Raw genomic sequence first — 21,698 nt, forward strand, 5'->3', positions numbered from 1 at the left:
TGGATGTTACTCTCACTGTTTAGCAGATGAAGTGTATCTATAATGGAAAGCTTGGCAGTGGCAGCTGCTCCTTACGGGTCTTACTGTGAATGGGAAGAGAGACTTCCTGTCTTTTAATCACTAGTGTCCTCAAAGTCTAACAATTATTTGTCTGCCGTTTCTGTTTTGAGACTCCCCAGTCTCTCTGAGAGCTCTTCTGTTAAAAAGGTGTTGCTCAAGGTTCCCACTGAAGGTTTGTGACGATATGAGAAGGGATGAGGTTTTGTGGAATCATTTGTCCTGTATGCCTGTTGTGGCAAATGTTACAGTTCTTTGAAGACACTGATTTCCCAGGTGCTGCTGAAAGCACTTTCAGAAAGTTTCAGTAATGGTGCCACTGATTTGTCCTCTTTGGAGCTAGGTTAATGCAGTTCTGTATCTTCAAAGACCCTTTTCCTTGTCACTGTACTTTTACTTGGATTTGGGATTAGTCATTCTTCCTCTTAAAGACTAGTATTGCTATACTTAGCTCATTTCTTATTTCAAACATAATATAAAATGTAGCACACAAAAGTGAACTTTTTCACATTAGAAGCTAAAAGTTTTGGGTTATGGGTCCTTAGATGAGTTATGAGCTACATTTATGTCACCTTACAAGCAGCTTTTCTGCCTATTGGTTTAAGCCAAAATGGAAAAGAATTGGCAGGTTTCTCTGGAGGTCTAGTCACTGCTTATAACAGGGCTATCTTGAAAGTTGGAATAGGCTGCTCAGGGATGTGAAAAAATTCCAAGGATGAAGGTGGAAGCCTCTCTGATTAGACCCCCATTCTTCACAGCTTCTCTTCTTAAAGCTAAATGAATCCATTTCATGTGCTTATATTTACCAATTGCCTAAATGACCAATTGTTATGTAAGTGTTATGTAACAAGCATGGTTTTAAACTTGAAGAGGTTAGATTTGGGATAGATAAAAGGACAAAATCTTTTACAGTGAAGGTGGTGAAACAGTGCATGGATAGGCTAGGCTGCCCAGAGAAGTGGTAGATGTCCTGCCTAACCTGGAAGCTTAGGTTCAAGGTCATCTTGAATGGAATTTTGGGCAGCCTGGTGTAGTTGGAGCGGTGGGTCCCTGATCACTGCAGAGGTTGGACTAGATTACCTTTAAAGGTCGCCTCCAACCCAAACTGTTCTGTGATTCTATGAGTCCCTCAGGGAGAAAGTTACCTTTGTAAAGTGGTTCCCAGATTAGATTAAATTTCTCAGTGAGTATTTCTGCATAAAAATGCCCCATCTCTTCTGCCTATTGAAATGAACTTGCCATTTCCCATGATATAAGACCTCTTAAGCTCCATTTTTTTAAAATTTTTTTTTTTTTTAGGACTAAGAGATTTTAAAAAACTTTTTCAATAATTTCACAAGCCTGGATGCTCCTAGCATAATTCCGAGATTCCCTGGAGGAGGGTTCCCTGATTTTAATGAGAGAATGGGAAAATGCAAATGAGCATGCACACTTCTTGCAGGCTGAATGGGTTAGCCATAAGGAATCACACATATCAGTGCAGCACAGAAATACTAGCATGTACTCTCAGTGGCCATTAATGCTTTCCAGCTGCTGCCACCTCATGACACCTCAGAACCTGTGTCTGCCTCAAACAGCAGCAAATCGTGTCAATTTCCTTGTGTCAGGCTTGGCTCTAGGAGCTGGCATCAGGACCCAGGGCATCACTAAGTCACGTACTGTCGGCAGCAAATGGCTGAGAAGCTGTTTTATGATCTGGAAATGGCTGCAGTGAAGGGATTTCTCTTTGTTTTGAGCTGTTGTCTAGATGGCACCTTTCTGAATAAAAGCTCTGAGATGCTGGAGTTCTGTAAAGTAATGAATCGTAACTTCCATCTGTTCATGGTGCCCACCAGCACAAGGGGTCTGTTAAAGGGGTAAAGTCAAGTCCTGCTGCACAAAAGAGACCAGAATTACTTACATCACTGTCCTTTTGCAGGCATTTTGCATGTCTCTCCTCTAAATACATGTGCCCAGGCGTGCCAGCTGTGATGAGCACCTTACTTGCCAATATCAATGCTTATTATGCACACACCACTGCCTCCACAAATGTGTCTGCTTCGGACCGCTTTGCAGCCTCCAATTTTGGGGTAGGTTTGTGGGTTTGGTGATGTTGTGATTGGACTTCTTTAATTTGCTACAGTGCTTCCACCCTTGAGTAAATAATTTGTTCTGTTTAAAGAACATTAAATTTGTGAGGAATTCGAAGCAGTGGAACTCTTATACCAGACAAAGAGCATGGGTTTATTGTCTTCATCATCACACATTTCAGATATCAATCAGAGTAATGCGTTGTGATGTTGATTCTTTGTGTTCACATTACAGTGGAGCACAGATGGTATGGAATGAGCAAACAATAATAACTCTGCATGTTAGTGCTGTTGGTAAAATATACCGTGTGATCTCGTAATTTCAGAACTTTGTTTTTAAAAACAGAAACTGCTTTAGGAGAAAAAAAGCACCACCACAAAAGAAGTCTATCCCCTTAATGATTAAAATGTTTTGTATATAATTTGTGGTGGACTTGAGTATGCTGGAAAAGTATTTGGAAAAGCTCATGCTTCCCATCAGACCGAGAAGTTATTAATAAATTGAGGAGGTGTTCACAATGCCAAATGAGAATTCAGTGGAGAGACCTGACCTCAAGAAGTTATGTCACAAGAAGCCTGTAGTACTTGTCACTTATCTAGATAAGATCACAGAGCTGTATCATTGCTCTGAATTAGACCCTTTTCTGCCTGTAATTTATTAATCTCTGAATAAGTATTTTCTCTCAAATACAAGTTTGGTGTAAATTCCAGATGGAAAGTCAGAATGATTTCTGTTCTGCCACTAGTTCAGAGTGACAATGGAGCGTTTTTCTGACAATTGTGATTCACAGACTACAGAGATAATTACAGTTTTAAAGTAAATCCAAGAATTGAAAGAAAATACTGTTTGCACAATGCCCTGTATCCATACTGCTTTCTCCGGCTCTCATGAGATCTGACACTGGTTACCTGATACTTTGCTGAACATGGACTGGACAGTGGTGATATGTGAATGTTTATTGGTGCTTTCTGCTCAACAGAAAGAACGATTTGTGAAACTTCTGGATCAGCTTCATAATTCACTTCGGATTGATCTCTCAATGTACAGGGTGAGTGGGAATAAACAGAATCCTTTCAGATATTGTGGTGGGCAGAATGGAAACACACCATTTGGAGTTCTCTTACATTTCTACTTCTTGTGTAGTTTGTGTCTTAAGGAATTGTCATTAAAGGTTGTTGCTCAAATGTACCATTTTGTTTTGCTCATGGATCGAACTTAGACCTTGTTTTTTATTTCCACTGTAATTTGATCAAGGCTTTTGAAATAATTTGAACATTGTGAACTGTGCTTATCTCTGATACTACCCCAGAAGTTTCCAATCCAAGTTGGATTGGATAAAATAATTTGAATTACTCTTATCAGCTACTTCAGGTATCATGTAAAAAGAGAAAATAGACTTGTTCTCCCCTACTATGAAAGAAATATTTTAGAGCATCGTGTTGTCAGTTAAGGTTTGGCAAACTCGTATCACGATGTAAGGTCAGGTTTGAGATCCCACCCCACTTCAGCAGATTGTGAAGAGATGAGTTTCAGATGTTAGCATTAGTCCAACAAGCTTCATAAACCCTCCACTTTCTTTCCTTGCTACTCCTGAGTCAATATTATCTTATCATGTGACTTGGCTGTTTTTTTTCCCTTAAATACCTTGCTGTATTATTTCAGTCAGTGACTAATTCATTGAAAAGTTTGAAAATTGTGGCAAAATGTGAGCTTAGATTTTATTTAGTTATCCACTTCTGATTTTAGCATTTATCTGAAACACTGAAAAATATATAGAGGAGAAAAACATGAGATGATAAAGAGAAGTGCATTAGGAAGACAAAAAAAATGGAAAAGGGGAAAGGTGCAAAAGAAGATAAAAGGAATATTGTGTGAAGAGCTATTCTCAAGCTACATTACTAGAAAGAAAAGGTCTAAATAGAGGCAACTGATCCACGGAATAGCAGAGGGAAAATTATCAACCCATGACAATAGGAATCTGTAACAGTGCTGCCTTTTTTGTTTGCTTGGTGTTCAGTAAAAGCTGCTTTTTCGTGGCTAATGCAACTGAAATGTACACTAACAAGATCTTACATAAAGGACCAGGAAAGATCTGTATAGTTTAAATAATATAGGGGTAATCTAATTGACGTTATATTTGGAGAAATGACTGAAGTATTATGGGAGCACTTAGTAATTATTTTAAAACCCTGAAGGGCAGGTTAAGTTTTGAAAGAAAAAGTGTTAGTTTGCAGCTTTCCAAACAGGAGATGGCAATTTATATTCTTCAAATAGTTTATATTTAGATCTTTAACCATGGAAGTCTTTGATTTTGGTGAATAACTTGAGTTTCAGAGAACCCATGTGTGGACAGCTTAACTTTTAAAAGGAGAGTTGTCTGAGAAGGACCATCTACAAATGACTGCAAAAAGCATCACATTGCCTTCAGTGGTTAGCTGAACTTCAGTCATACTCAATTATTACTGTCAAGAGACAGCATATTTTTTCTGCAAGTCCTCAGTAAAAAGTGAAAACTGTTCCCTTCTGCTCTTTTCACCTTCATATCTAATAATTTTTGAACGTGCAGATATGACAAGATTATGAGAAGAGAAGGTTGCTCCTGCTGTTTTACTTGCAGCAAAACAAATCCCATCAGCTCAAATGTAAGAACATGCTGAGGAACATGAATGCTGTTAAAGGACACATGCCCACAGGAGACAGTGGGAATGCTGGAAAGGGCACAGTGCCTGAGGTTGGAAAGGGAAGAGTTTTGTGCAAAAAGCAAAGCTAGCTGCATTCAGCATATGTATTTACATATGGCATCTCACAGGGTTCTAGCTAGTTCCAGTACTGTCTTATGGGAACTGTGCTAATTTTTCCTTCTTGGTCTTGTTTACTTCTCTGGAGAGCTGTTGAATACACCACACCCCTTGGCATCTTAGAAGAGAAGCCAAAAAACGGAGCATTGAGTGCAGGAAGGAAAGGTCTCACATAGCCCCAGGCAAAAGGCCAGGGCTGCCGGTGGTGAGGCCGTTCCCAGCCTGCTCCTTCTGCAGCCAAGGAGACCATCCTTGCCACCAAGGCCTGTCAGTCTCCTGGCATCCACAGACTTTACATTTGTACGAGAAGCTATTTAATTAAGCAAACAGATAAGCTTCTGCAGCAAAAAGGCCTTATTTATTGAGCATTGTTTTGACTGGTACAGGCTTCTTGAGCAGGAAATGTTTCCAAGACAGTTTCCTTATTTAGCACATGCTTGAAGCCTTGCATGGATCTGACTGTGCTTTCAAACAGGATTTCCCTTTTCTGTCAACAGAATAACTTCCCAGCCAGCAGCCGTGAGCGGCTGCAGGACCTGAAGTCTACAGTGGATTTGCTGACCAGCATTACCTTTTTCAGGATGAAGGTAGGGATGTGGGTGGGGATGGGAATGGCATCTCTGCAGTTTTTTTTCCCCCCAGGAGTTGATTTGCCATTTTCAAACCATTGTTTCATGTTGTTTTCCTTTAGACGCTTAAGGAAAATGGAAATAATCTGCTGACCATGTATAAACATCCACATTTTGTCTTTAGTTTTCTGTATTTTGCATTATGAAGATGTAAATTGCTTTTCCCCTATTATTCTTCAGTCATAAAAATGGCACAACACTCTCCCACCCTCCCTTGCAAAAAAACAGAAAAAAAATTGGAGAGGAGGAAGAATAAAGGGAATTGTCTAGTTTTAAGAAGATAATTTGCTTTTTTAATAACATTAGGAAAGATTTTCACTATCTAGTAAATATTTTAGAGTTCTCTTGTGGAGGATGAGATACTAAAATGGGATAATATCTCTCAGTAGAGATCCAGGAGGGTTGTTATGAATGCTAATGTGCTGGTTTCAGAATGAAGTTTATTGTCCTAGCAATATGTAATGAGATTATTTTATATTCCTGATTTTTAGCTTCTAAACTTTTTTAAAAGATTACAACCTAATATTGTTGGTTAGTACGTGCCACTTAAAAATGTTTATCTTATCAAAAACAAAGCAAGTGTTTAATTTGAGCTACTTCAAGAAGTGCTTAAATTTTTTACACATAAGCCCTAGTGTAAATGATGATTTAGATCTTTATTTTAAGAGTATTCATTCAGACCGTCTGTCTGTGTTGGAAGCTTGATTTATAGAGATACTCTGAAAAGTTTAGAGGTACTGAAAATATCAAAATTATCACGTTATAGTTGTATTTGCAGGGTGACAATTGCCTGTCAGTTTAGTTTATAGTACCTCTGCAGCATTTTCCTAAAATAGTGTAACAATGAAATTATGAAAACAGCTGCTGTTGCAAGAGGAGAAGGCGTATCAGTTGGCCTGTCCCTAATGATTCTGGTTGCTTTAAAATTCAATAAAGCTTGTGATGAAAGATGTCCTTAATGAAAGTTTTTTGTATTTAAAGGCAGACAAATGGTCTTTGGCAAGACTTTGCAGATCAGATGTAAACTGCTCTGCTGGTCTGTTGCACATTCTTCCAATGCTGTGGAAGATTGCCTGCAGGCTTTGTAACAAAGTCCTATAAATTCAGCAGAAATTGTGTGTTTGGCTCAAATTATACACATATCGAGCCACATGATCTGTCTGTTCTGGGGAATCTTCCTTGGCACATCAAAATCTCTTTTATGCTTCAAATGGTCGGTGGGGAGATAAGTGTTGTCACTGCTTCTTTATGCCTGTGGAGAGTGACCCATTTGTGGTTTCAGGTCACAAGTTGCTTAAAGCAGATCCACCAAGCCTTGAGTGGTTTCCAAAACACTGATGTGTCGTTTCCCTGTTTGATTTGTGAACCGTGCTTTGTTTGACTCTCTTTGTTTTCCCCTTGCCAGGTCCAAGAGCTTCAGAGTCCACCCCGAGCTAGCCAGGTGGTGAAGGACTGTGTGAAAGCTTGCCTCAATTCCACCTACGAGTACATTTTCAACAACTGTCATGAGCTGTACAGTCGGGAGTACCAGACAGATCCTGTGAGTAGCTGATAAGCAGGCAGAAATTGAATTTTTCTTATTTTCTTAAGATAATAACAAGAATAATAATTGATACAAAAAGCCAGCCCAAACAAAGTTGTGTGACTTGTTATCTTCTGAATGCAGAAAATCTGTAATCAATTAATGAGCACTAATTAGTAAGGGGAGGATGATAATTGTTTTACACTAACTAATTATGATGTGTTTTGCCAGCCTCAGCAGTTATTTGTGAAGGGAAGGTTTGATGTAGCTTTGAGTGAGCAAAAGCCAATTACACAAATGTAGGCTGATCAAGGAAGCTGTCATTAGCATATGTAAACCTCAAGCAATGAGATTTTGCCTTGTTTTCAGGCACCCAGTATCCTGCACTGGGTTTAGGAGGTGCCTCTGGACACAAACTCTTCTCAAGTGTGTGAGAGCTCCACTGGCCTCTCTGTAATAATGCACACACAACATGTCAACAGGGATGCAGTCACCAACCAGGTGCCTAAAGACCAAGTATTTGGAATAGGCTTAGGGCAAATGATGTCTCAGCAGGTTTCCTGGAGCCTGGCCTGCTCCTGGTGTGGTAGATGACAAAACAGGGATTAGGTGGGTTTGAGGCCACCAGTCAGCAACGTGGTTTGGCTTGTTATTGTGTTTTGCATTAGATCAGACAAGGTGCCAGCAATCATTAATAATTTTAAGCTCTTTGGATGAGAGGGTCCACAGGTGTGCTTGGAGTTTGCATAGTGATCTGCATTTACCAGATTACCATTGCTTTTTCTTTGCACTTACATTTTATGCTGGTTTTCCATTGTCTTCCTTCTCAGAACAAAACTCAGGACCTTCCTGCCGAGGAACAGGGCCCCAGCATCAGAAACCTTGATTTCTGGCCCAAGCTCATCACTTTGATAGTTTCCATCATAGAAGAGGACAAGAATTCTTATACGCCAGTCCTGAATCAGTAAGAATCCTCCATGTCATGTTTGGTTAATGCTAGTCTGTGTCTGCTCTGCTTTATTTGTTAAACTGCTTTCTATCTCTTCTGTCACTTGTGCATTTATAGAAGTACTTATCTTGTCTGTCTGTCTTTCTGTCTTATCTGTCTCTGTCTGTATAAATAACTTTTTGATTGGGATGGAAGAGTTTCAAAAGGTTCAGTTACGATGGCGTTCGAGCACAAACACCCTGATTATTACAATCCTGAACTCAGGGAGGCACCTGAAAATGGGGTGAGAGCTCTTTTGGTTTTTTCTGATGTTGAGCAGTTCTGGGGTGCACATTAATGCACACAGTAGTGCTGTGGTGCCTTACACTGTGGCTTAGGAACGTGGTGTTCAGTGCAGCACTGGGAGATTGCACTGGGTGGAGTTTGTATAGCACTGGAAAGGACCCTGAAATGGGTCTGTTCAGCTGGTGGATACCTCTCCTACAGTCCCACAGGGCAGAGAGAGAGACATCCTACAGGGTATTACACACAGAGACCTGGATTGTGCCCTAATCATCATTGATCTGACATGATTAGCAGTCACCTCTCAGCCTAGTAACCTTCAAAAAGGAGAAAGAAAAAAAAATGGACAAGGAAGGGGAAAAAGGTGCAAGGGCATAGAGATCACATTCCCAGAATAACTGTGTGCACCTCTTCTAGGAAAGATATGCACGACTTGTCTTTCTGAGTTAAATAAATTTTTTAGTTTACTTAATCTGTACCACAGAGTCTAGTCCATGATCTGTGATTTTCACCTGGTCCATTACGGTGAAGGAAGCATCTGTAAAGTTGAGCTTTTTAGCTTGTCGCATAGCTCAGGGCTAAATAAGGAAGAGCCCTTTGCTTTGACATATGCCAAAGCCTTTTCCAAATGTCCCCTCAGGTTTCCTCAGGAGCTTGCAGTTGGGAAGATCAGCGCAGAGGTGATGTGGAGTCTTTTTGCCCAGGATATGAAATATGCCATGGAAGGTAAGAGAATGTCTCACTGCTGTTAGCTGACTTGTTGCTGGTCTCTTGTTCTCCCTCCATTTGGTGAAAATGAGGTTTAAGCTTGTGAGTAGCATTGCTGATGGGAGTGGGGATTTTTAGTGGTTTGTTTGTTGGTGCACAGCTGGTTTATGGTCAGAACTGAGGCTGAGATCTGCATAAGCTGTAGACCTCCATGTCAGGCTGTGTTGCAAGCTGTTCAATGACATTCCAGCTGGTTTGAAATCAGAAGTTCCCTTTGGCCTAGAAGTTATGATGGCTTGGATCAGCAGCCAGCAGCAGCTTCATCTTCCATTGTGCTGTGGTAGAAAGGGTTGGAGAAATTGGTGCACTCTGAGTTGTGCCGTGGCTCTAGTTCCCTGGATAATACAGCACAGGTTGTCTAAGCCATTGGCAGAAAGATGCTGTTATAATAATTCCTGCTGCAGACATCTTCATTTCCAATTAGTCTTTGCAATAATTCCATCTTCAAGTAAGGAGAAAATGTTACTGTTTCTGAAAATGAGTTAGGCATGCAAAACCCAGCAAATGTCCACAAAGGAATTCTTCTTCTTGCAGTACTCTTCTGATGGTTGGTTTCTGAACTTTATTTTAGTTCTATATGTTGATTTTCACAATTTCACCAACTTTTCACAAGTTTCAGAGGGCATCCAGCTCCCACTGTCCCTGCAGGGTTGGGCTTTATGATCATTCGTAAGGTGAGACTGTGATAAAACAGAAGTGCCAGTGCTGTCTGCAGTGTGATAGCTGTATTTATATTCCAAACCGAAGTCAAGCTACTACTTTTGACCACTTACAAAATTTTGCTCAATCCACTTGTCCCCACTGTGACCTGAACTCACTTACAGGAGTGACAGCCAGTTAGACTCTTCAGATTGCTTGGGAAAAAATCCTGCCAGTAAGACAGCTGCCTGCATTTTGTTCTTTGGAAACAAGTCTGTGGAGTTGCTCTGTAGGTGAAAAGATTGACTCCATTTATTTTATTAATCTCTGTCACTGCAGCAGATGTGGAGACTGTGCTGTAGGGGGACACTCTTTGCCAGGTAAAGGCTTGAATCTGACATGCTGCAGGGCTGGATGAAATCTTCTCAATTCTGTGTTAGGAACATTTTATATATGCTTGTACCCCACAGTGCCTTTGTCTTGTGAGGTGAAGCTCACGTAAGAACAGAGACTGGGAAGAAGGACTGTGACCTACTAACTATGTTGAAGAGTCTCTTCCATAGTGACTGTCACTGCTTGCTCATGTGTTAGAGATAAGGCAATGGTGATCATTTCGTGTTCTCTTTCCCTAGAAACCATTTGCTCCTGCAAACCATTTGAGCTTCCCTTTCAATTTTGTCCTTATTTATCTAGGAGGGATGGAGCACCTTTCCTATGAAGAAAGACTGAGAGAATTGCAATTGTTCAGCCTTTGGGGTGATGACCAACCTGGGGTACCTGAAGGGAGCCTACAAGAACAACGGAGAGGGGCTTTTTTCAAGAGTATATAGTGACAGGACAAGGGGGAATGGCTTCAAACTGAAGGAGAATAGATTGAAATTAGGTATTAGGAAGAAGTTCTTCCCTGCGAGGGTGGTGAAGCACTGGCACAGGTTGCCCAGAGAAGCTGGTTTTGCCCCATTCCTGGCTGGGTTCAAGGCCAAGTTGCATGGGGCTTGGAGCAACCTGATCTAGTGGAAATTGTCCCTGCCTGTGATAGGGGGTTGGAATGACATTATCTTTACAGTCCCTTCCAACCCAAGCCACTCTATGGTTCTTTCTACTCCTGTGTGCTCTTCTTCGGGAATTTATAATGCAATTTCCTCTCATACATGTTAAAAGTGCCCTATCTTCCTCCTTTGTCTGCAGCAGTGAGAATTGCAATTGCATGTCTCCAGATCTTGTTGTTCACCTTCATAAGAATCCCTTTCCCTGTTGGATCCAAAGTGCAGCTGTATGACTGTCAAAGGGGACATTAATTTTTTTTTTTCTTTATTTGGTTGCCAGTGCCCAGATTAGCTTGGTCTCCCAAGTTTTCTCTTTTCATGTCTCATACCATGTCCCCACTGATGACTCTGGGCTTATTTTACCTTTTCCTGATCTTCTTCTGGTCACTTGTGAGCTTCTTAAGACAAGCATTGGTATCACCAATGAGTTCCTCAGTGCATAGTAAATGCTTGTTGAAAAGAGCATCCCTCTTCAGAATATTTCTTGGTGGCAGAAGTAGATACAAGTGCAGCTGGTGGACAGGGATTTTGCATTTTGAACAAAAATCTAAAAACTGCTTGGTAATTTATTTGTAGTCTAACTGTTCAAGTTCTGCAGGAGCGTTGAACAGTGATAGAGTCTGTGTTAGGATGTGTCTCTTCCAAATATATATTCAAGAAATGCTTAGGGTGCAGAATTCTATTTGAGGCAAGTGTGATTCCTCACACTGCTCTGCTCTCCAGAAACTTGTGAAGATAACCTTTAGAACAAGCTCTACAATAATTCAATTACAGGCCTTACTACATACATTTTAAATACAGATGATTGCATTAGCTTGCTGCATTTTTTTAAACTAGGGGAAAAGGGATTAAAGGAAACTGATTAAATGATGTGTAGGATGATAATTAGATTTGCCAGCCTCAGCTCTTGGCTCTGTCATTTCTCAGGTTCAGCTGCTGGTTTTTCTACCAGTTAACCTGCACTAAGAGTTTCATATTCCTTTTCCCAATTTGTGGCATAATCTCTGGGTACATTTCTTGTCTGCTCTCAGATCAGGAGCTCTGCAATAAAAGCTAATAATCTATTTTTTGGAGATATGTGCACATGAGCACAGAGTATAGTACTTGCCCCTAATTTTCTTCATGGTGTTTTCCCTTATGTTCTGTTCCTAAGTTCTGGATAACATGAGCTCATTCACCTCACCAAGTGGTAAGTTCATGCTCCTGGATGGAGCTTGTAGCTGTGAGTAGACAAAGACTTTTATTTGTTACCCATAGTTTTAGCACTTTGGATGTAGTATGTAACACTAGCTCTAGAGTTCTGTAGTTTTTATGCCTGCAATAAACAGACTTGCAAAGAAGACTTGAAAGACCATACTGCTGCTGTAGAAATGGAGGGCATGTGCTGTAAGGAGACTCTGGAGGAGAAGGAGTTCAAACCTGGCTGCATGAAACGTCTCCCTCCCTCCCTGCCTGCCTCCCTGCATCCAGCCTGATGCTCCCACACTGCTCTCCAGTAGCTGGAGCTTACCCCCATAATACACCATGCAGCCTGTGCAGGACAATGTATAAATCCTAATTTATACCTAGAATGTGGAGGGATTCAGACCCGGAGTTCGTGCCAGCCTGTGGATGCTGCAGCAGTGTCCTTTTGGACACTGTGTCCTTTTGGCACCTTCTGGAGCGTCAGATTGCTATTATGTAAAATTTTGAATCACAAAAATGAAACACCTATTCTCTGTATAAATCAGCAGCTGGTAGCAGTAGGCATGGCAGCAGTGTGCTTGAGTGCTGGATATTTTGCCTTTGGCTGTCCAAAGGAGCCTCAGTGTCTGAGGCACAGCAGAATCTCCAGGATCTACCCCATTTGTTTTCTCTCTCCCCCAAAGCAGTGACTACTCAAGGCACCATGCACAGCATTTCCCTGTTTGCTGGGTCTTTAAGAAGTGTGCCTTGTTCCCCAAGAGTAAAACAGGTTAGATACAGGTCCCAGACTTGCTTGGCAGGCTTATGTCACCCTGGAGTCACTGTAGGGTAGAGGATGATTTTCCAAGCTGTACAGTTGGCTCCACCCCTGGGACATGGACCAGTGCTCAAGCAGCTGGATATTCTCTCTGTTAGCGCACTATCTGCAGTTAGTAGTTTTCTCGTTGACCTCCCTGAAACCTTTGGCACCCAGAAATCACACACACCCCAAGCAAAGAGGCTTCTGCTCTTCTTTGCTAGAACACCTTAAAAGATAGTAATAGAAAATCAACGTCATTCTTGACAGCAACATTTCATCTTAGTTTGGACACATCAGTATTAGGAGAGCTGCAAATTGGAAACATCTCTGATAGGAAAAGAGACTGAGTAGACTTGGCAGGCAGGATTGAAATAAATCATTCTGCCACTTTCTCACTTCTAATAAGGAGAAAGGGATCAGAGGCACACACAGATGCCAGCTATCTAAAGTGTTGACACTTCAACAGCCCTGATACCTATTAGAGTTTCTGTACAGAAATTTGGCATTATTTGCTGGATGTTAACCCATAAAAAATACCCAAAAAATAGGCTAACAATCAAGAAAAAAAGAAATCTGTGATTGAGGAGTGTGTAGGTAGAAGTCCTGTTCTCTGCCTGAAAAGGAGAACTGGACATAATACTAGAAAGTGTGCTGCTAGGCATGAGTTCCTTATTAATGCCTTAATAATATGGCCTTGGTTACTCCAAAAGCTTTTCTCTGAAGAAGACTGTTTCTCGCTGAAATCTGCTAAGGAAGTGTTGGGAGAGTTAGAGAACTCTGTGGTCTTTTCAGGATAAAACACAGCAGTTGCTGCACGGTATCTGTGTCCTGTTCTGCTGCTGCTGCTGCTAAGCTCTTTTAAAGCCAGCAGGTTATAGAGCAGAACAGAAATGTTCTAAGACTGATGGCTGCCAGGATCTTCACTTTTTCTAAAATGGGTTTTCAATGTGTGCCTCTGACTGATGTGTTTTGATGTCACCTTCAGGTGGTCTTAAACATTTCCACTTACAAAGGAAGCAACTGATCAAAACTATGTGAGGCCCATTGAAAGGGGAAGGGGAGATGATGCAAGCTGGGGATGGGGGAGGTTGGGTCTTTGTTGGCTTTCCTTGTCCTCCAGAACGTTTGAGCTGTTCATTTTTGTCTTCTCTCTGTCACAAGCCCCTCCTTTCTTTCGAATACGTAAAGTTCTCTTCTATGGTGGTAAGACCTCTCCTTTCTTTTAGTTTCCTGTGATTTATCTCTTAGTGTCAAGTGTCTCCTTTAGTGCCTAGATGGCCAGGTAGTCCTAGTAGCTGTACTTCGGTTTATGCTTCTGTGACTGCTTTGCATCTTCTTCTTCTGCAGCTTAGAAGTGTTTTAGATGTCCTAGAAAACAGGAAGAAGCTTGAATTGCTTGCTTTTATTGCATTGTTTAATTTTGAGGAACTAAATCTGATTTAAGTCCTTTTTACATCCAAGTCAGACCTTTCCTCAGCAGGAACAGCACTTTCCACGTGCGGGAGCAGCAGCTGGCAGCAGCACACATCCGAGTTAATGAAGTTATAATTGTCCATCAGTTTCCTCACTCACAGGGAGCAGAGCAGGCACAGTTATTGCTCTGTTTGTTTCCAGTTTTAGTTCTGCAGAGGGAGTTCTCATTTTCTTCTACCATTGCTCGAAGTATAGCAGAGGGTCAGCAGTTCAGATGCTGAGTATACTCCTGTTTTCTTAGTGCTCAAGAAAGATATGAGGTTATTAATGTAAAACAGGAATGGACTTTACACAGTTCCCTGTGGAGTGAAATGGACCATAGTACATGTAATTTGTCCATTGAACCATCAGTCCTGAGGATTATGTCTCAGATACTGGGCATTTTAATCTCTTCAAAACAAAGCTGGGTTTCTCTTTCTTTCTTTTATTCTTTTTCTTTTTTTTTTTTTTTTGAGATTGTATCTGTGTGGGTCTGTCATGTGAGCTAGGGGAAAATGTGTATTATGCTCCTACAAAAGCTTGCAAACAAACCACTGCAACATTCAACTGCTTGATAGTTGACAAAAGTTTATAGAAATATTGGCATGAACATTTCTCTGGATTTTGTGTCTTCAGTTAGGTAATTCACACTTGATTTGGACTTTATTCTTGTCATGTTGATGATGGTTCATGAGAGATGTGGAAGTTTCTCAATGTTTTGAATTAGTTGCAAGAATTCACATTTACCTGAAAATAGATAATGTTGTAAGATAGGCATGCCTATCAGTTAATAAGCCATTCAGAGTTAAGAAAAATACTCAGTCTTTTTAACATAGCTGAAACCTGTCTGCATGTGAGCAGTGATGCCCTTGGAAAGTTACATCATTGATGAGGTTTCCACGTTAAAGGTCAAAAGAAGAGTCTAAAGTAAAATACTGGGGTAAAAACCTGAGGCTAAGCCAAAATCATGTATGTTTTAGTGTAATATCTCACATTGTAGTCATGAACTAGCAGCTTGCTGTGGTGCTAGAGTGAACAAAGAAGCTTGGCACAAAATGTATTCCTGCTGTGAAACTTGGCAGAAGAAAGAGATGGATGCAAACAGGAGAGCAGCAGTGCAGAATTGATCACCTGATGATGCAGGGTCACAGTGCAGGCAAAAGTCAGCTGCTGAGTCCTCATATCATGAAAAAGGAATTAATTTTAATCTCTTCAAGGAAGATTTGGAAGAAAAGCAGTGCAAGTAGAAGGATCTGCCTGTGTAAGCACATGAGAGGTAGCTTGGGAGAAAGCATTGAGCTGCTTTTGGGAGAATTTAGCAAGTATTTTAAATACATAATTGTGGGCTGATCAGAAGTGGGAGTCAATTACTGAAAGATGGTAGTGTGGACGTAGGCTGTGAAGAGCCTTGAGAGTGAAGACGTGGACCCTACATTTCTCCTGATAAGGAAGGGGAGCGGTGGTCTGTGGAGATGATCTCTGCAGAAACGTAGGGCCAGTGCTTTAGTGGTGTAGGTGTGTGGGAAGAGTTGTGTTGTGGAGGTATGGGCATTATACAGGGAGAAACTGCATTTTCCCAGCATTTCCTGGGTACAAAAACATAAGGAAGGAAGAAGCTCAGCAGCAGACCCTGCTTTGTGGAAGAGAAATATTAATTTTTCCAAGCGGGAGCAGGGAAGGCTGCAGTTCCTGTGTAGCTCATTTGATCTTGTTTGAGTCACACTGTCAAACTCTTGGTGCTTTCTACTGTTGTCTCATTGGGAATGTAATGTAACATGCTGCTATTGCCTTTGTTTATATCCAAGAATGAACAGATTTGCTCGCCTTGATTTTTCCCCTGCAAAGATGGAGTCTCAACTGTGATATGTTAAATGAAAAGGCCATGAGACATTGCTCTGTTTTTATTGCTTTGACAACAAAAAATGTTCAACAAATGGAAGTATTAATTAGAGATCCAGAAAAATCTCTAGAGCCCCAATAGTCCCAACCTCCAAGAACTCCTGCCTGCTGCAAAAACCCTGTGTTGTGAAGATTTTGTGGCTCTATAGGTGCTTCATCCTCAACACTCTTGCATTCTGCAGACCTGCTTCATGAGTCCTTCCCATGCCTGGTGTGGTTACAGTGGTGAATTCAGACCTAACTGCTTTTTTTCCCCTTCCTTACAGAGCATGAGAAACACAGACTGTGTAAAAGTGCAGACTATATGAATTTACACTTCAAAGTGAAGTGGCTGTACAATGAATACGTTCGTGATCTGCCTGCCTTCAAGGGAAAAGTGCCTGAATATCCAGCGTGAGTGTTTTAAGTCTCCTGTAGTAAATCCCCACTATCTATTTCCTTTTGTTACTTTTGCTGGTAGGGTGGCCATTTGGATCTCCTGCGGCTGCCTTCAAGATACATCATTTCTTACCTCTCAGTTTTCTGTGTTTGTGTGCATGTTTTTCCCCTGTGGTGTTCTGTGCCACTGCCCCTCACCCAGCTCAATCCATTATTGCGCAATATCTCCCAACATTTCCAAAGCTCAGCAATGGCATGGACAGACTTCAAGCTACTCTGTGCCTGCAGTGTGGGCAGTTCTTGAATAGAAGATGTGTGCCTACAGATATGCTTTATGAATATATACTGTACATGGATGTCATATGTACACACACACACAACAGGATTTGTAAGTAAAGATAATATTTTTCTTAGTAAGACTGGGTGGCTTAGTTGGAAGCTTCAGATAAGCTGTTGCTCTTGAGCTCTAAGCAGTTGTTTGTAGCTTCTAACTTTAAAAGAGCAACAATAGATTTCAGACCTGGAGAAGTTGTATGAGACCAAAATGTTGTGAGAAGGTGTATGAGACCAGAAGGTTGTCTGAACAACTTGGGGAAAATGGTGTAGCTAGAGTCCCACCCCTGCCTCAAGCAACAGCTTGCATCCTGGGTCTTAGAAGTGCTTTATCTGGTTTTCAGAAGCTTTCAGTGATGTTTGCTTCACAATTCCTTTTATCCTTTGTTTCACTGTTACTCCTTCACTGGGTTTAAGGATTTAACATACACTGTCCTTTTCACCCCCTCCAAATCTTTCTTGCTTCAGTTTGAGCTTGTTATAGCCTATATATAGGCTGCACATAGAGAATAAATTGTTCTGCTTTACAGTAGTAAAATGCTTTTCTCATGCTTCTTTATGGTCTTCTGCTGGTTCTTGTTTGTTCCTAGCTTTCCTTCTAAGTGGGGTATACTCACCCTTTCAGGACAATTTGTGTCTGAACGTAACAGTTGGCCTTAAATATTGATGTTTCATCTAGACCTTGCCATGCATTGCCTTGCAGGCAGTGCTGTTGCTTTCATGTGTCATGTGCTGTGTTGAAAGCAACCTTTTTTATTTTCTTTTATTGAGAGATATTGCTGGCTAGTGGTGCTCCCAGTGGGCCACTGGCTGCTCTGCAGGCACCCTCAGCTCTGCAGGCACCCTCAGCATTGTGCCCCACCACACTGCTGTTCCCACCCTGTACATGACTGTTCTGTGCTGTCTAAATGCAGCACTTTACCCCTCTTAACAAACACATTATTCCTGGACTGTGTTTCCAGTTTGGCACTTTGAATTCTCTTGCCATGCTGTTGTGCATGCAGTCCCTCAAGCCTGGTGCTAGCTGCATGCTAATCAGACTTGAGGCAGTTGGGCATAATTGCTCAGTGTGGGCTGTGGGCCTGATTAAGAAATCAGGTCAGCAAGAGACATAGGCTGCTCACTGAGCAGGGTGCTAGAGTGGCAGTCTCAGCAGCCCCTTTCTCTTTGCTGTGCCTCTGAGTCAGGGCAGTCTCATGCAAGCCATCAGATATTCTTAATCTCTCTTTTTCTCCTGTGTAATCAGGATAATGATGCTCGGTTTTGTTCTGCAGCCTGTTCTGCTCTGCTGGCCTTTGTGGTAGAGCTTCAGTGCTCATGTGCACTTGCAGCCACTGGCTTTGTTACTTCACCCTCCTGTTTCAGTACAATAGCCACATTGTCAGACATAGGTGATGTTTATCTCAACTGTAACCTTCACCTCTCACAAAGTATCCCCCTGATATGAATTGTCCTTTGATTTGCTTCATCACAAGTATTTTTAGCCACAGAACTTCGTTAAACAAAGGAGTCCACACGTCAGGTTTGCACGCTGGTAAACTCCTTAGATGAAACGAAATTGCTGCTCTCCAGACAATGGTTAGGCTGTTGATGCCTCAGGTTTTAGCTTTTATATTTTCAGATTCTGTACTGCTTTAGTGTGTAGATCTGAGGTTCATATTAGGAGAGAGTAAGCTCTCTTCACAGAGTATGGAGACAAAACAATTCCTTTTCTTGCTGGGGACCAAGGACAAATGATCCAAATCTCAGGCCCCAGAGCACAAACAATGGCAGAATGAAGAGAAAAAAAAAAAAAAAGAAGCATGGGACTTCATAACCTAAAGCTATAACTGGACAATAAACTCCAATATGCTAATGGACCAGAACTTCTAAAAGTGAGAGACCTTGTGACTGGTCTTTCATTTTATGACCGTTTTGGGTTCATCTTGCGTGTAGCCTGGCTGGGTTCTAGATCAGCCTTTACAAGGCATTGCTATCTGTCTATTTGTAAGGCAAAAGGCTATCCACAAATTCGCTTTTCCAGTTTATAAACTCTGAGAAACCATGTTCCTGGTAGCCTTGAGATATGAATGAACTAAGTGCAGGATGCAAAGTATTGAAATTGAAGTTTTCACACTCCCTTTATTTTCAGAAGCTCAGAAGCATTTTCTGAAATGGACGTAGCTATATAACTAAGAGTGTATCTTCAAAATTTCCTCTCTGCCAGCTAAAAGCTGTGAAGTTTTCCTGAAAAACCCCAGCTTTTAGGTGTGTAAATACATGCTTTGTTTAAATACTGATCCTAGTGTGCAGGTAGCATTGTGGATCTACTGGAGACTGCCTCCTCTCTGGTGGGGGAAGATATTCCTTCCTTTGAGATCCTGTTCACTTATTCTGGCTCTCTTCACCAAACACAATATTTATTATTTTGCTCATAGGAACCCTACCTGCCTTCTTGCCTCCGTTTTTGTTGAGGCACAGGGATTGTTCCTTAGATACCCACAGCAAATGAGCAAGATTAATTCACCTGCAGTGTGTGACCATGAGGGAGCCAGGCTCATGGCCAAGCTGAAATGGTAGCCTTCTGTGTTACCTCACTGTTGTGCAGCCAGGAAAGATGAACTTACATTTAGTCCTGAAGTGCTGCTGCCTTTCCCAGCAGGCAGGACTGAAGTGTATTCTGTGCAGACCTTGTTTGAGTGTTTGTGCCATCTGGAGCCAGGCTGTGCTGACCCCTGTGAGCACAGAATGTCTCTGAAGCAGCACCGTGAGCCACTGCTGTGTGTGCTGGTGGGTGAGTCATTTCAGCATTTGCTTCCTGACCAATAGGTGAACCTCTGAAGGAGAAGATATTTGCCATATAACAACATTTCAAAGCTATTTCTGCATGAAATCGGATTATTTTTATTAATTTCTGTGCTAGGTAATTTTGCATATTGTTCTGGATATGTTACCTTCACAGTCTTTGGAGTCCCCTGACTTGCTCAGCAGCCCAAGCTGATAGTAAAAGAGGTATTTGGCCAAAGATAGTTCTAGGTCTGTGTTACAGCTCAAAGCATAGTTTGGCCCTGAATGTAGACATAGACTGGAAGTATTTGTAAATTATTTGCATCTCTTAGGATTTTGTGTCAGCCAGAGGACAAAATTGAGGCCGGTTTTGCAGATGTACTTACAGAATTTCCTGATCTAAGTGGTTCATTCAACATTCATAATAAACATCTTCCTGAAGGTAATGATTCCTTTAATTAGAGGGGGAACAAATACACCACTCCTACCCACCCAACAGTACAGTTTTCTCTGCCACCTTTGCTTAGACAATTTGGCAAGACAGTTAGGTATACCTAGGCACTTGATTTTGTGTAGCAACATATGCTATCCATAAAAATGGGCAGTGTTCTCAACAGCAAATGGCTCTTTCTTGTGAATGTGGTGCAATAACTAAGGATGAATGATAATCAGGAAGTTGCTCTCCTTCTCAGAGTGAAAACTGTGGCTTTTGGCACAAGCAAGTAATCCTCCTTGCACGTTGACCTGTGACATGTGAAGCAGTCAGCAGCTCACAGCCTGGGAGCTGTGAAACAGGTGGAAGATGTATAGTTGCTTCCTTGTGAAGTGCCTGAGTTCCTTTCTAAGGCTTAAGCTGTTTAAAATACACAATTGCAGTTTAAAAGAAAACGTTGAAAGCTTGAGAAACTTGCAGCAGACTTCAACATATGCTGACTTTTAGGAGCCTGAAGTGCCATTCAAAAGGAATTCTTCCAGAATACAGGAAGTCCATATGTCTGTGACAGTGTTCCACTGTTGCTGTATATAATAAATAGGTCTACATAGACAGGTTGCTGTTGGCATTTTAACAGTGTCAGTTCCAATTTCCAATATTAGCATTGATGTGCTTTATATTTCAAAGTGTAGAGATTATTTAAGGCTATCTAGTATGCTCTGCCTGTGAATTTGCTCTTGATCTCCCTCTCATGTCTGGCACATGCTTTCATGTTCTTTGCAAACTCAGCCCACAATTAGCACAATCTCTATGAACACAGCTGCCTGTGTAAGGAAGGCTGTACTCTGTAAAGCTCATATAATAATCTTTTGTTTGGACTGAATTACACGTGGACACTTCTTTCTCTTGTTTGTGAATGCTGTTTAGTAATATTTGAAATGAAGATTTGCTTCAGCTGTGCTGTGTTGGCACTTGCATGCAGCAACCTCTAGACAGACATATAAATAAGGCTGTAAGTGCTGTGTTACTGCTTAAACACAGGCAACAAAAACACACACACATCCTTTTGTACTCTGTGTGTCCCTTGGAGCCGAGGACAGAGCGACCAGCTGTCAGATCCCATCACTGAAGCTGCTTCTCAGCTTGCCTATTTTCACACTGCCTGTTTGGTACACCCAAGTGAGCAGCAGGACAGGTGCCTGTGGTCTGGAGGTCTTCCTTGTGCTCTCTGGCACGTGGATGGAAGGGAAAAACATGACAAAGTGCTTTGAGGTGAAGCAAAGTTAAAAGGGAAGGTATCAAGAAAAGACAGGAAGAAGGACAAGAACAGCTCAAGTGATGGTAACAGGCCCTGTTAACTTGTGTAGAGGTGCAAGTATATTCAGGAACTTGGACTGCGCACATGGGCAGCAGCATTCAGACAACAGCTTTCACAAGGCTTGCTGGGGTTGGGTGCTCCTCTTCCTGCTGTAACTTGCTGTCTTTGCTCCCCTGCAGGTGGTTTGAGCAGTTTGTGATGCAGTGGCTGGATGAAAATGAAGATGTTTCCTTAGATTTCCTGCACGGTGCTCTGGAGAGAGATAAAAAAGATGGGGTATGTAGGTCACTACTTGGCGCTACATCATACAGTGCACAGAACCAAATAAAACACTATAAATTCAGCTGTCTTATAAATGGAGGATGTGGTCCTTTT

General features: G+C 41.5%; 1 protein-coding gene across 7 annotated transcripts in view; it reads left to right on the forward strand.

Moving 5' to 3' along the window:
• The window catches only part of UNC13B (unc-13 homolog B), a 207,934-nt gene that overhangs the window by 150,220 nt on the left and 36,016 nt on the right, over nucleotides 1-21,698 (forward strand). For all 7 annotated transcript variants that reach the window (XM_064735262.1, XM_064735264.1, XM_064735263.1 and 4 more), the window contains 8 exons: nucleotides 1,976-2,126; nucleotides 3,107-3,175; nucleotides 5,423-5,512; nucleotides 6,960-7,094; nucleotides 7,907-8,040; nucleotides 8,948-9,033; nucleotides 16,362-16,488; nucleotides 21,503-21,599. In XM_064735262.1, the coding sequence (XP_064591332.1) occupies nucleotides 1,976-2,126; nucleotides 3,107-3,175; nucleotides 5,423-5,512; nucleotides 6,960-7,094; nucleotides 7,907-8,040; nucleotides 8,948-9,033; nucleotides 16,362-16,488; nucleotides 21,503-21,599 (889 nt within the window). The remainder of the gene's footprint in view (nucleotides 1-1,975; nucleotides 2,127-3,106; nucleotides 3,176-5,422; nucleotides 5,513-6,959; nucleotides 7,095-7,906; nucleotides 8,041-8,947; nucleotides 9,034-16,361; nucleotides 16,489-21,502; nucleotides 21,600-21,698) is intronic.

The sequence above is a fragment of the Zonotrichia leucophrys genome, chromosome Z, assembly GCF_028769735.1.
Source record: "Zonotrichia leucophrys gambelii isolate GWCS_2022_RI chromosome Z, RI_Zleu_2.0, whole genome shotgun sequence".
Taxonomy (NCBI): domain Eukaryota; kingdom Metazoa; phylum Chordata; class Aves; order Passeriformes; family Passerellidae; genus Zonotrichia; species Zonotrichia leucophrys.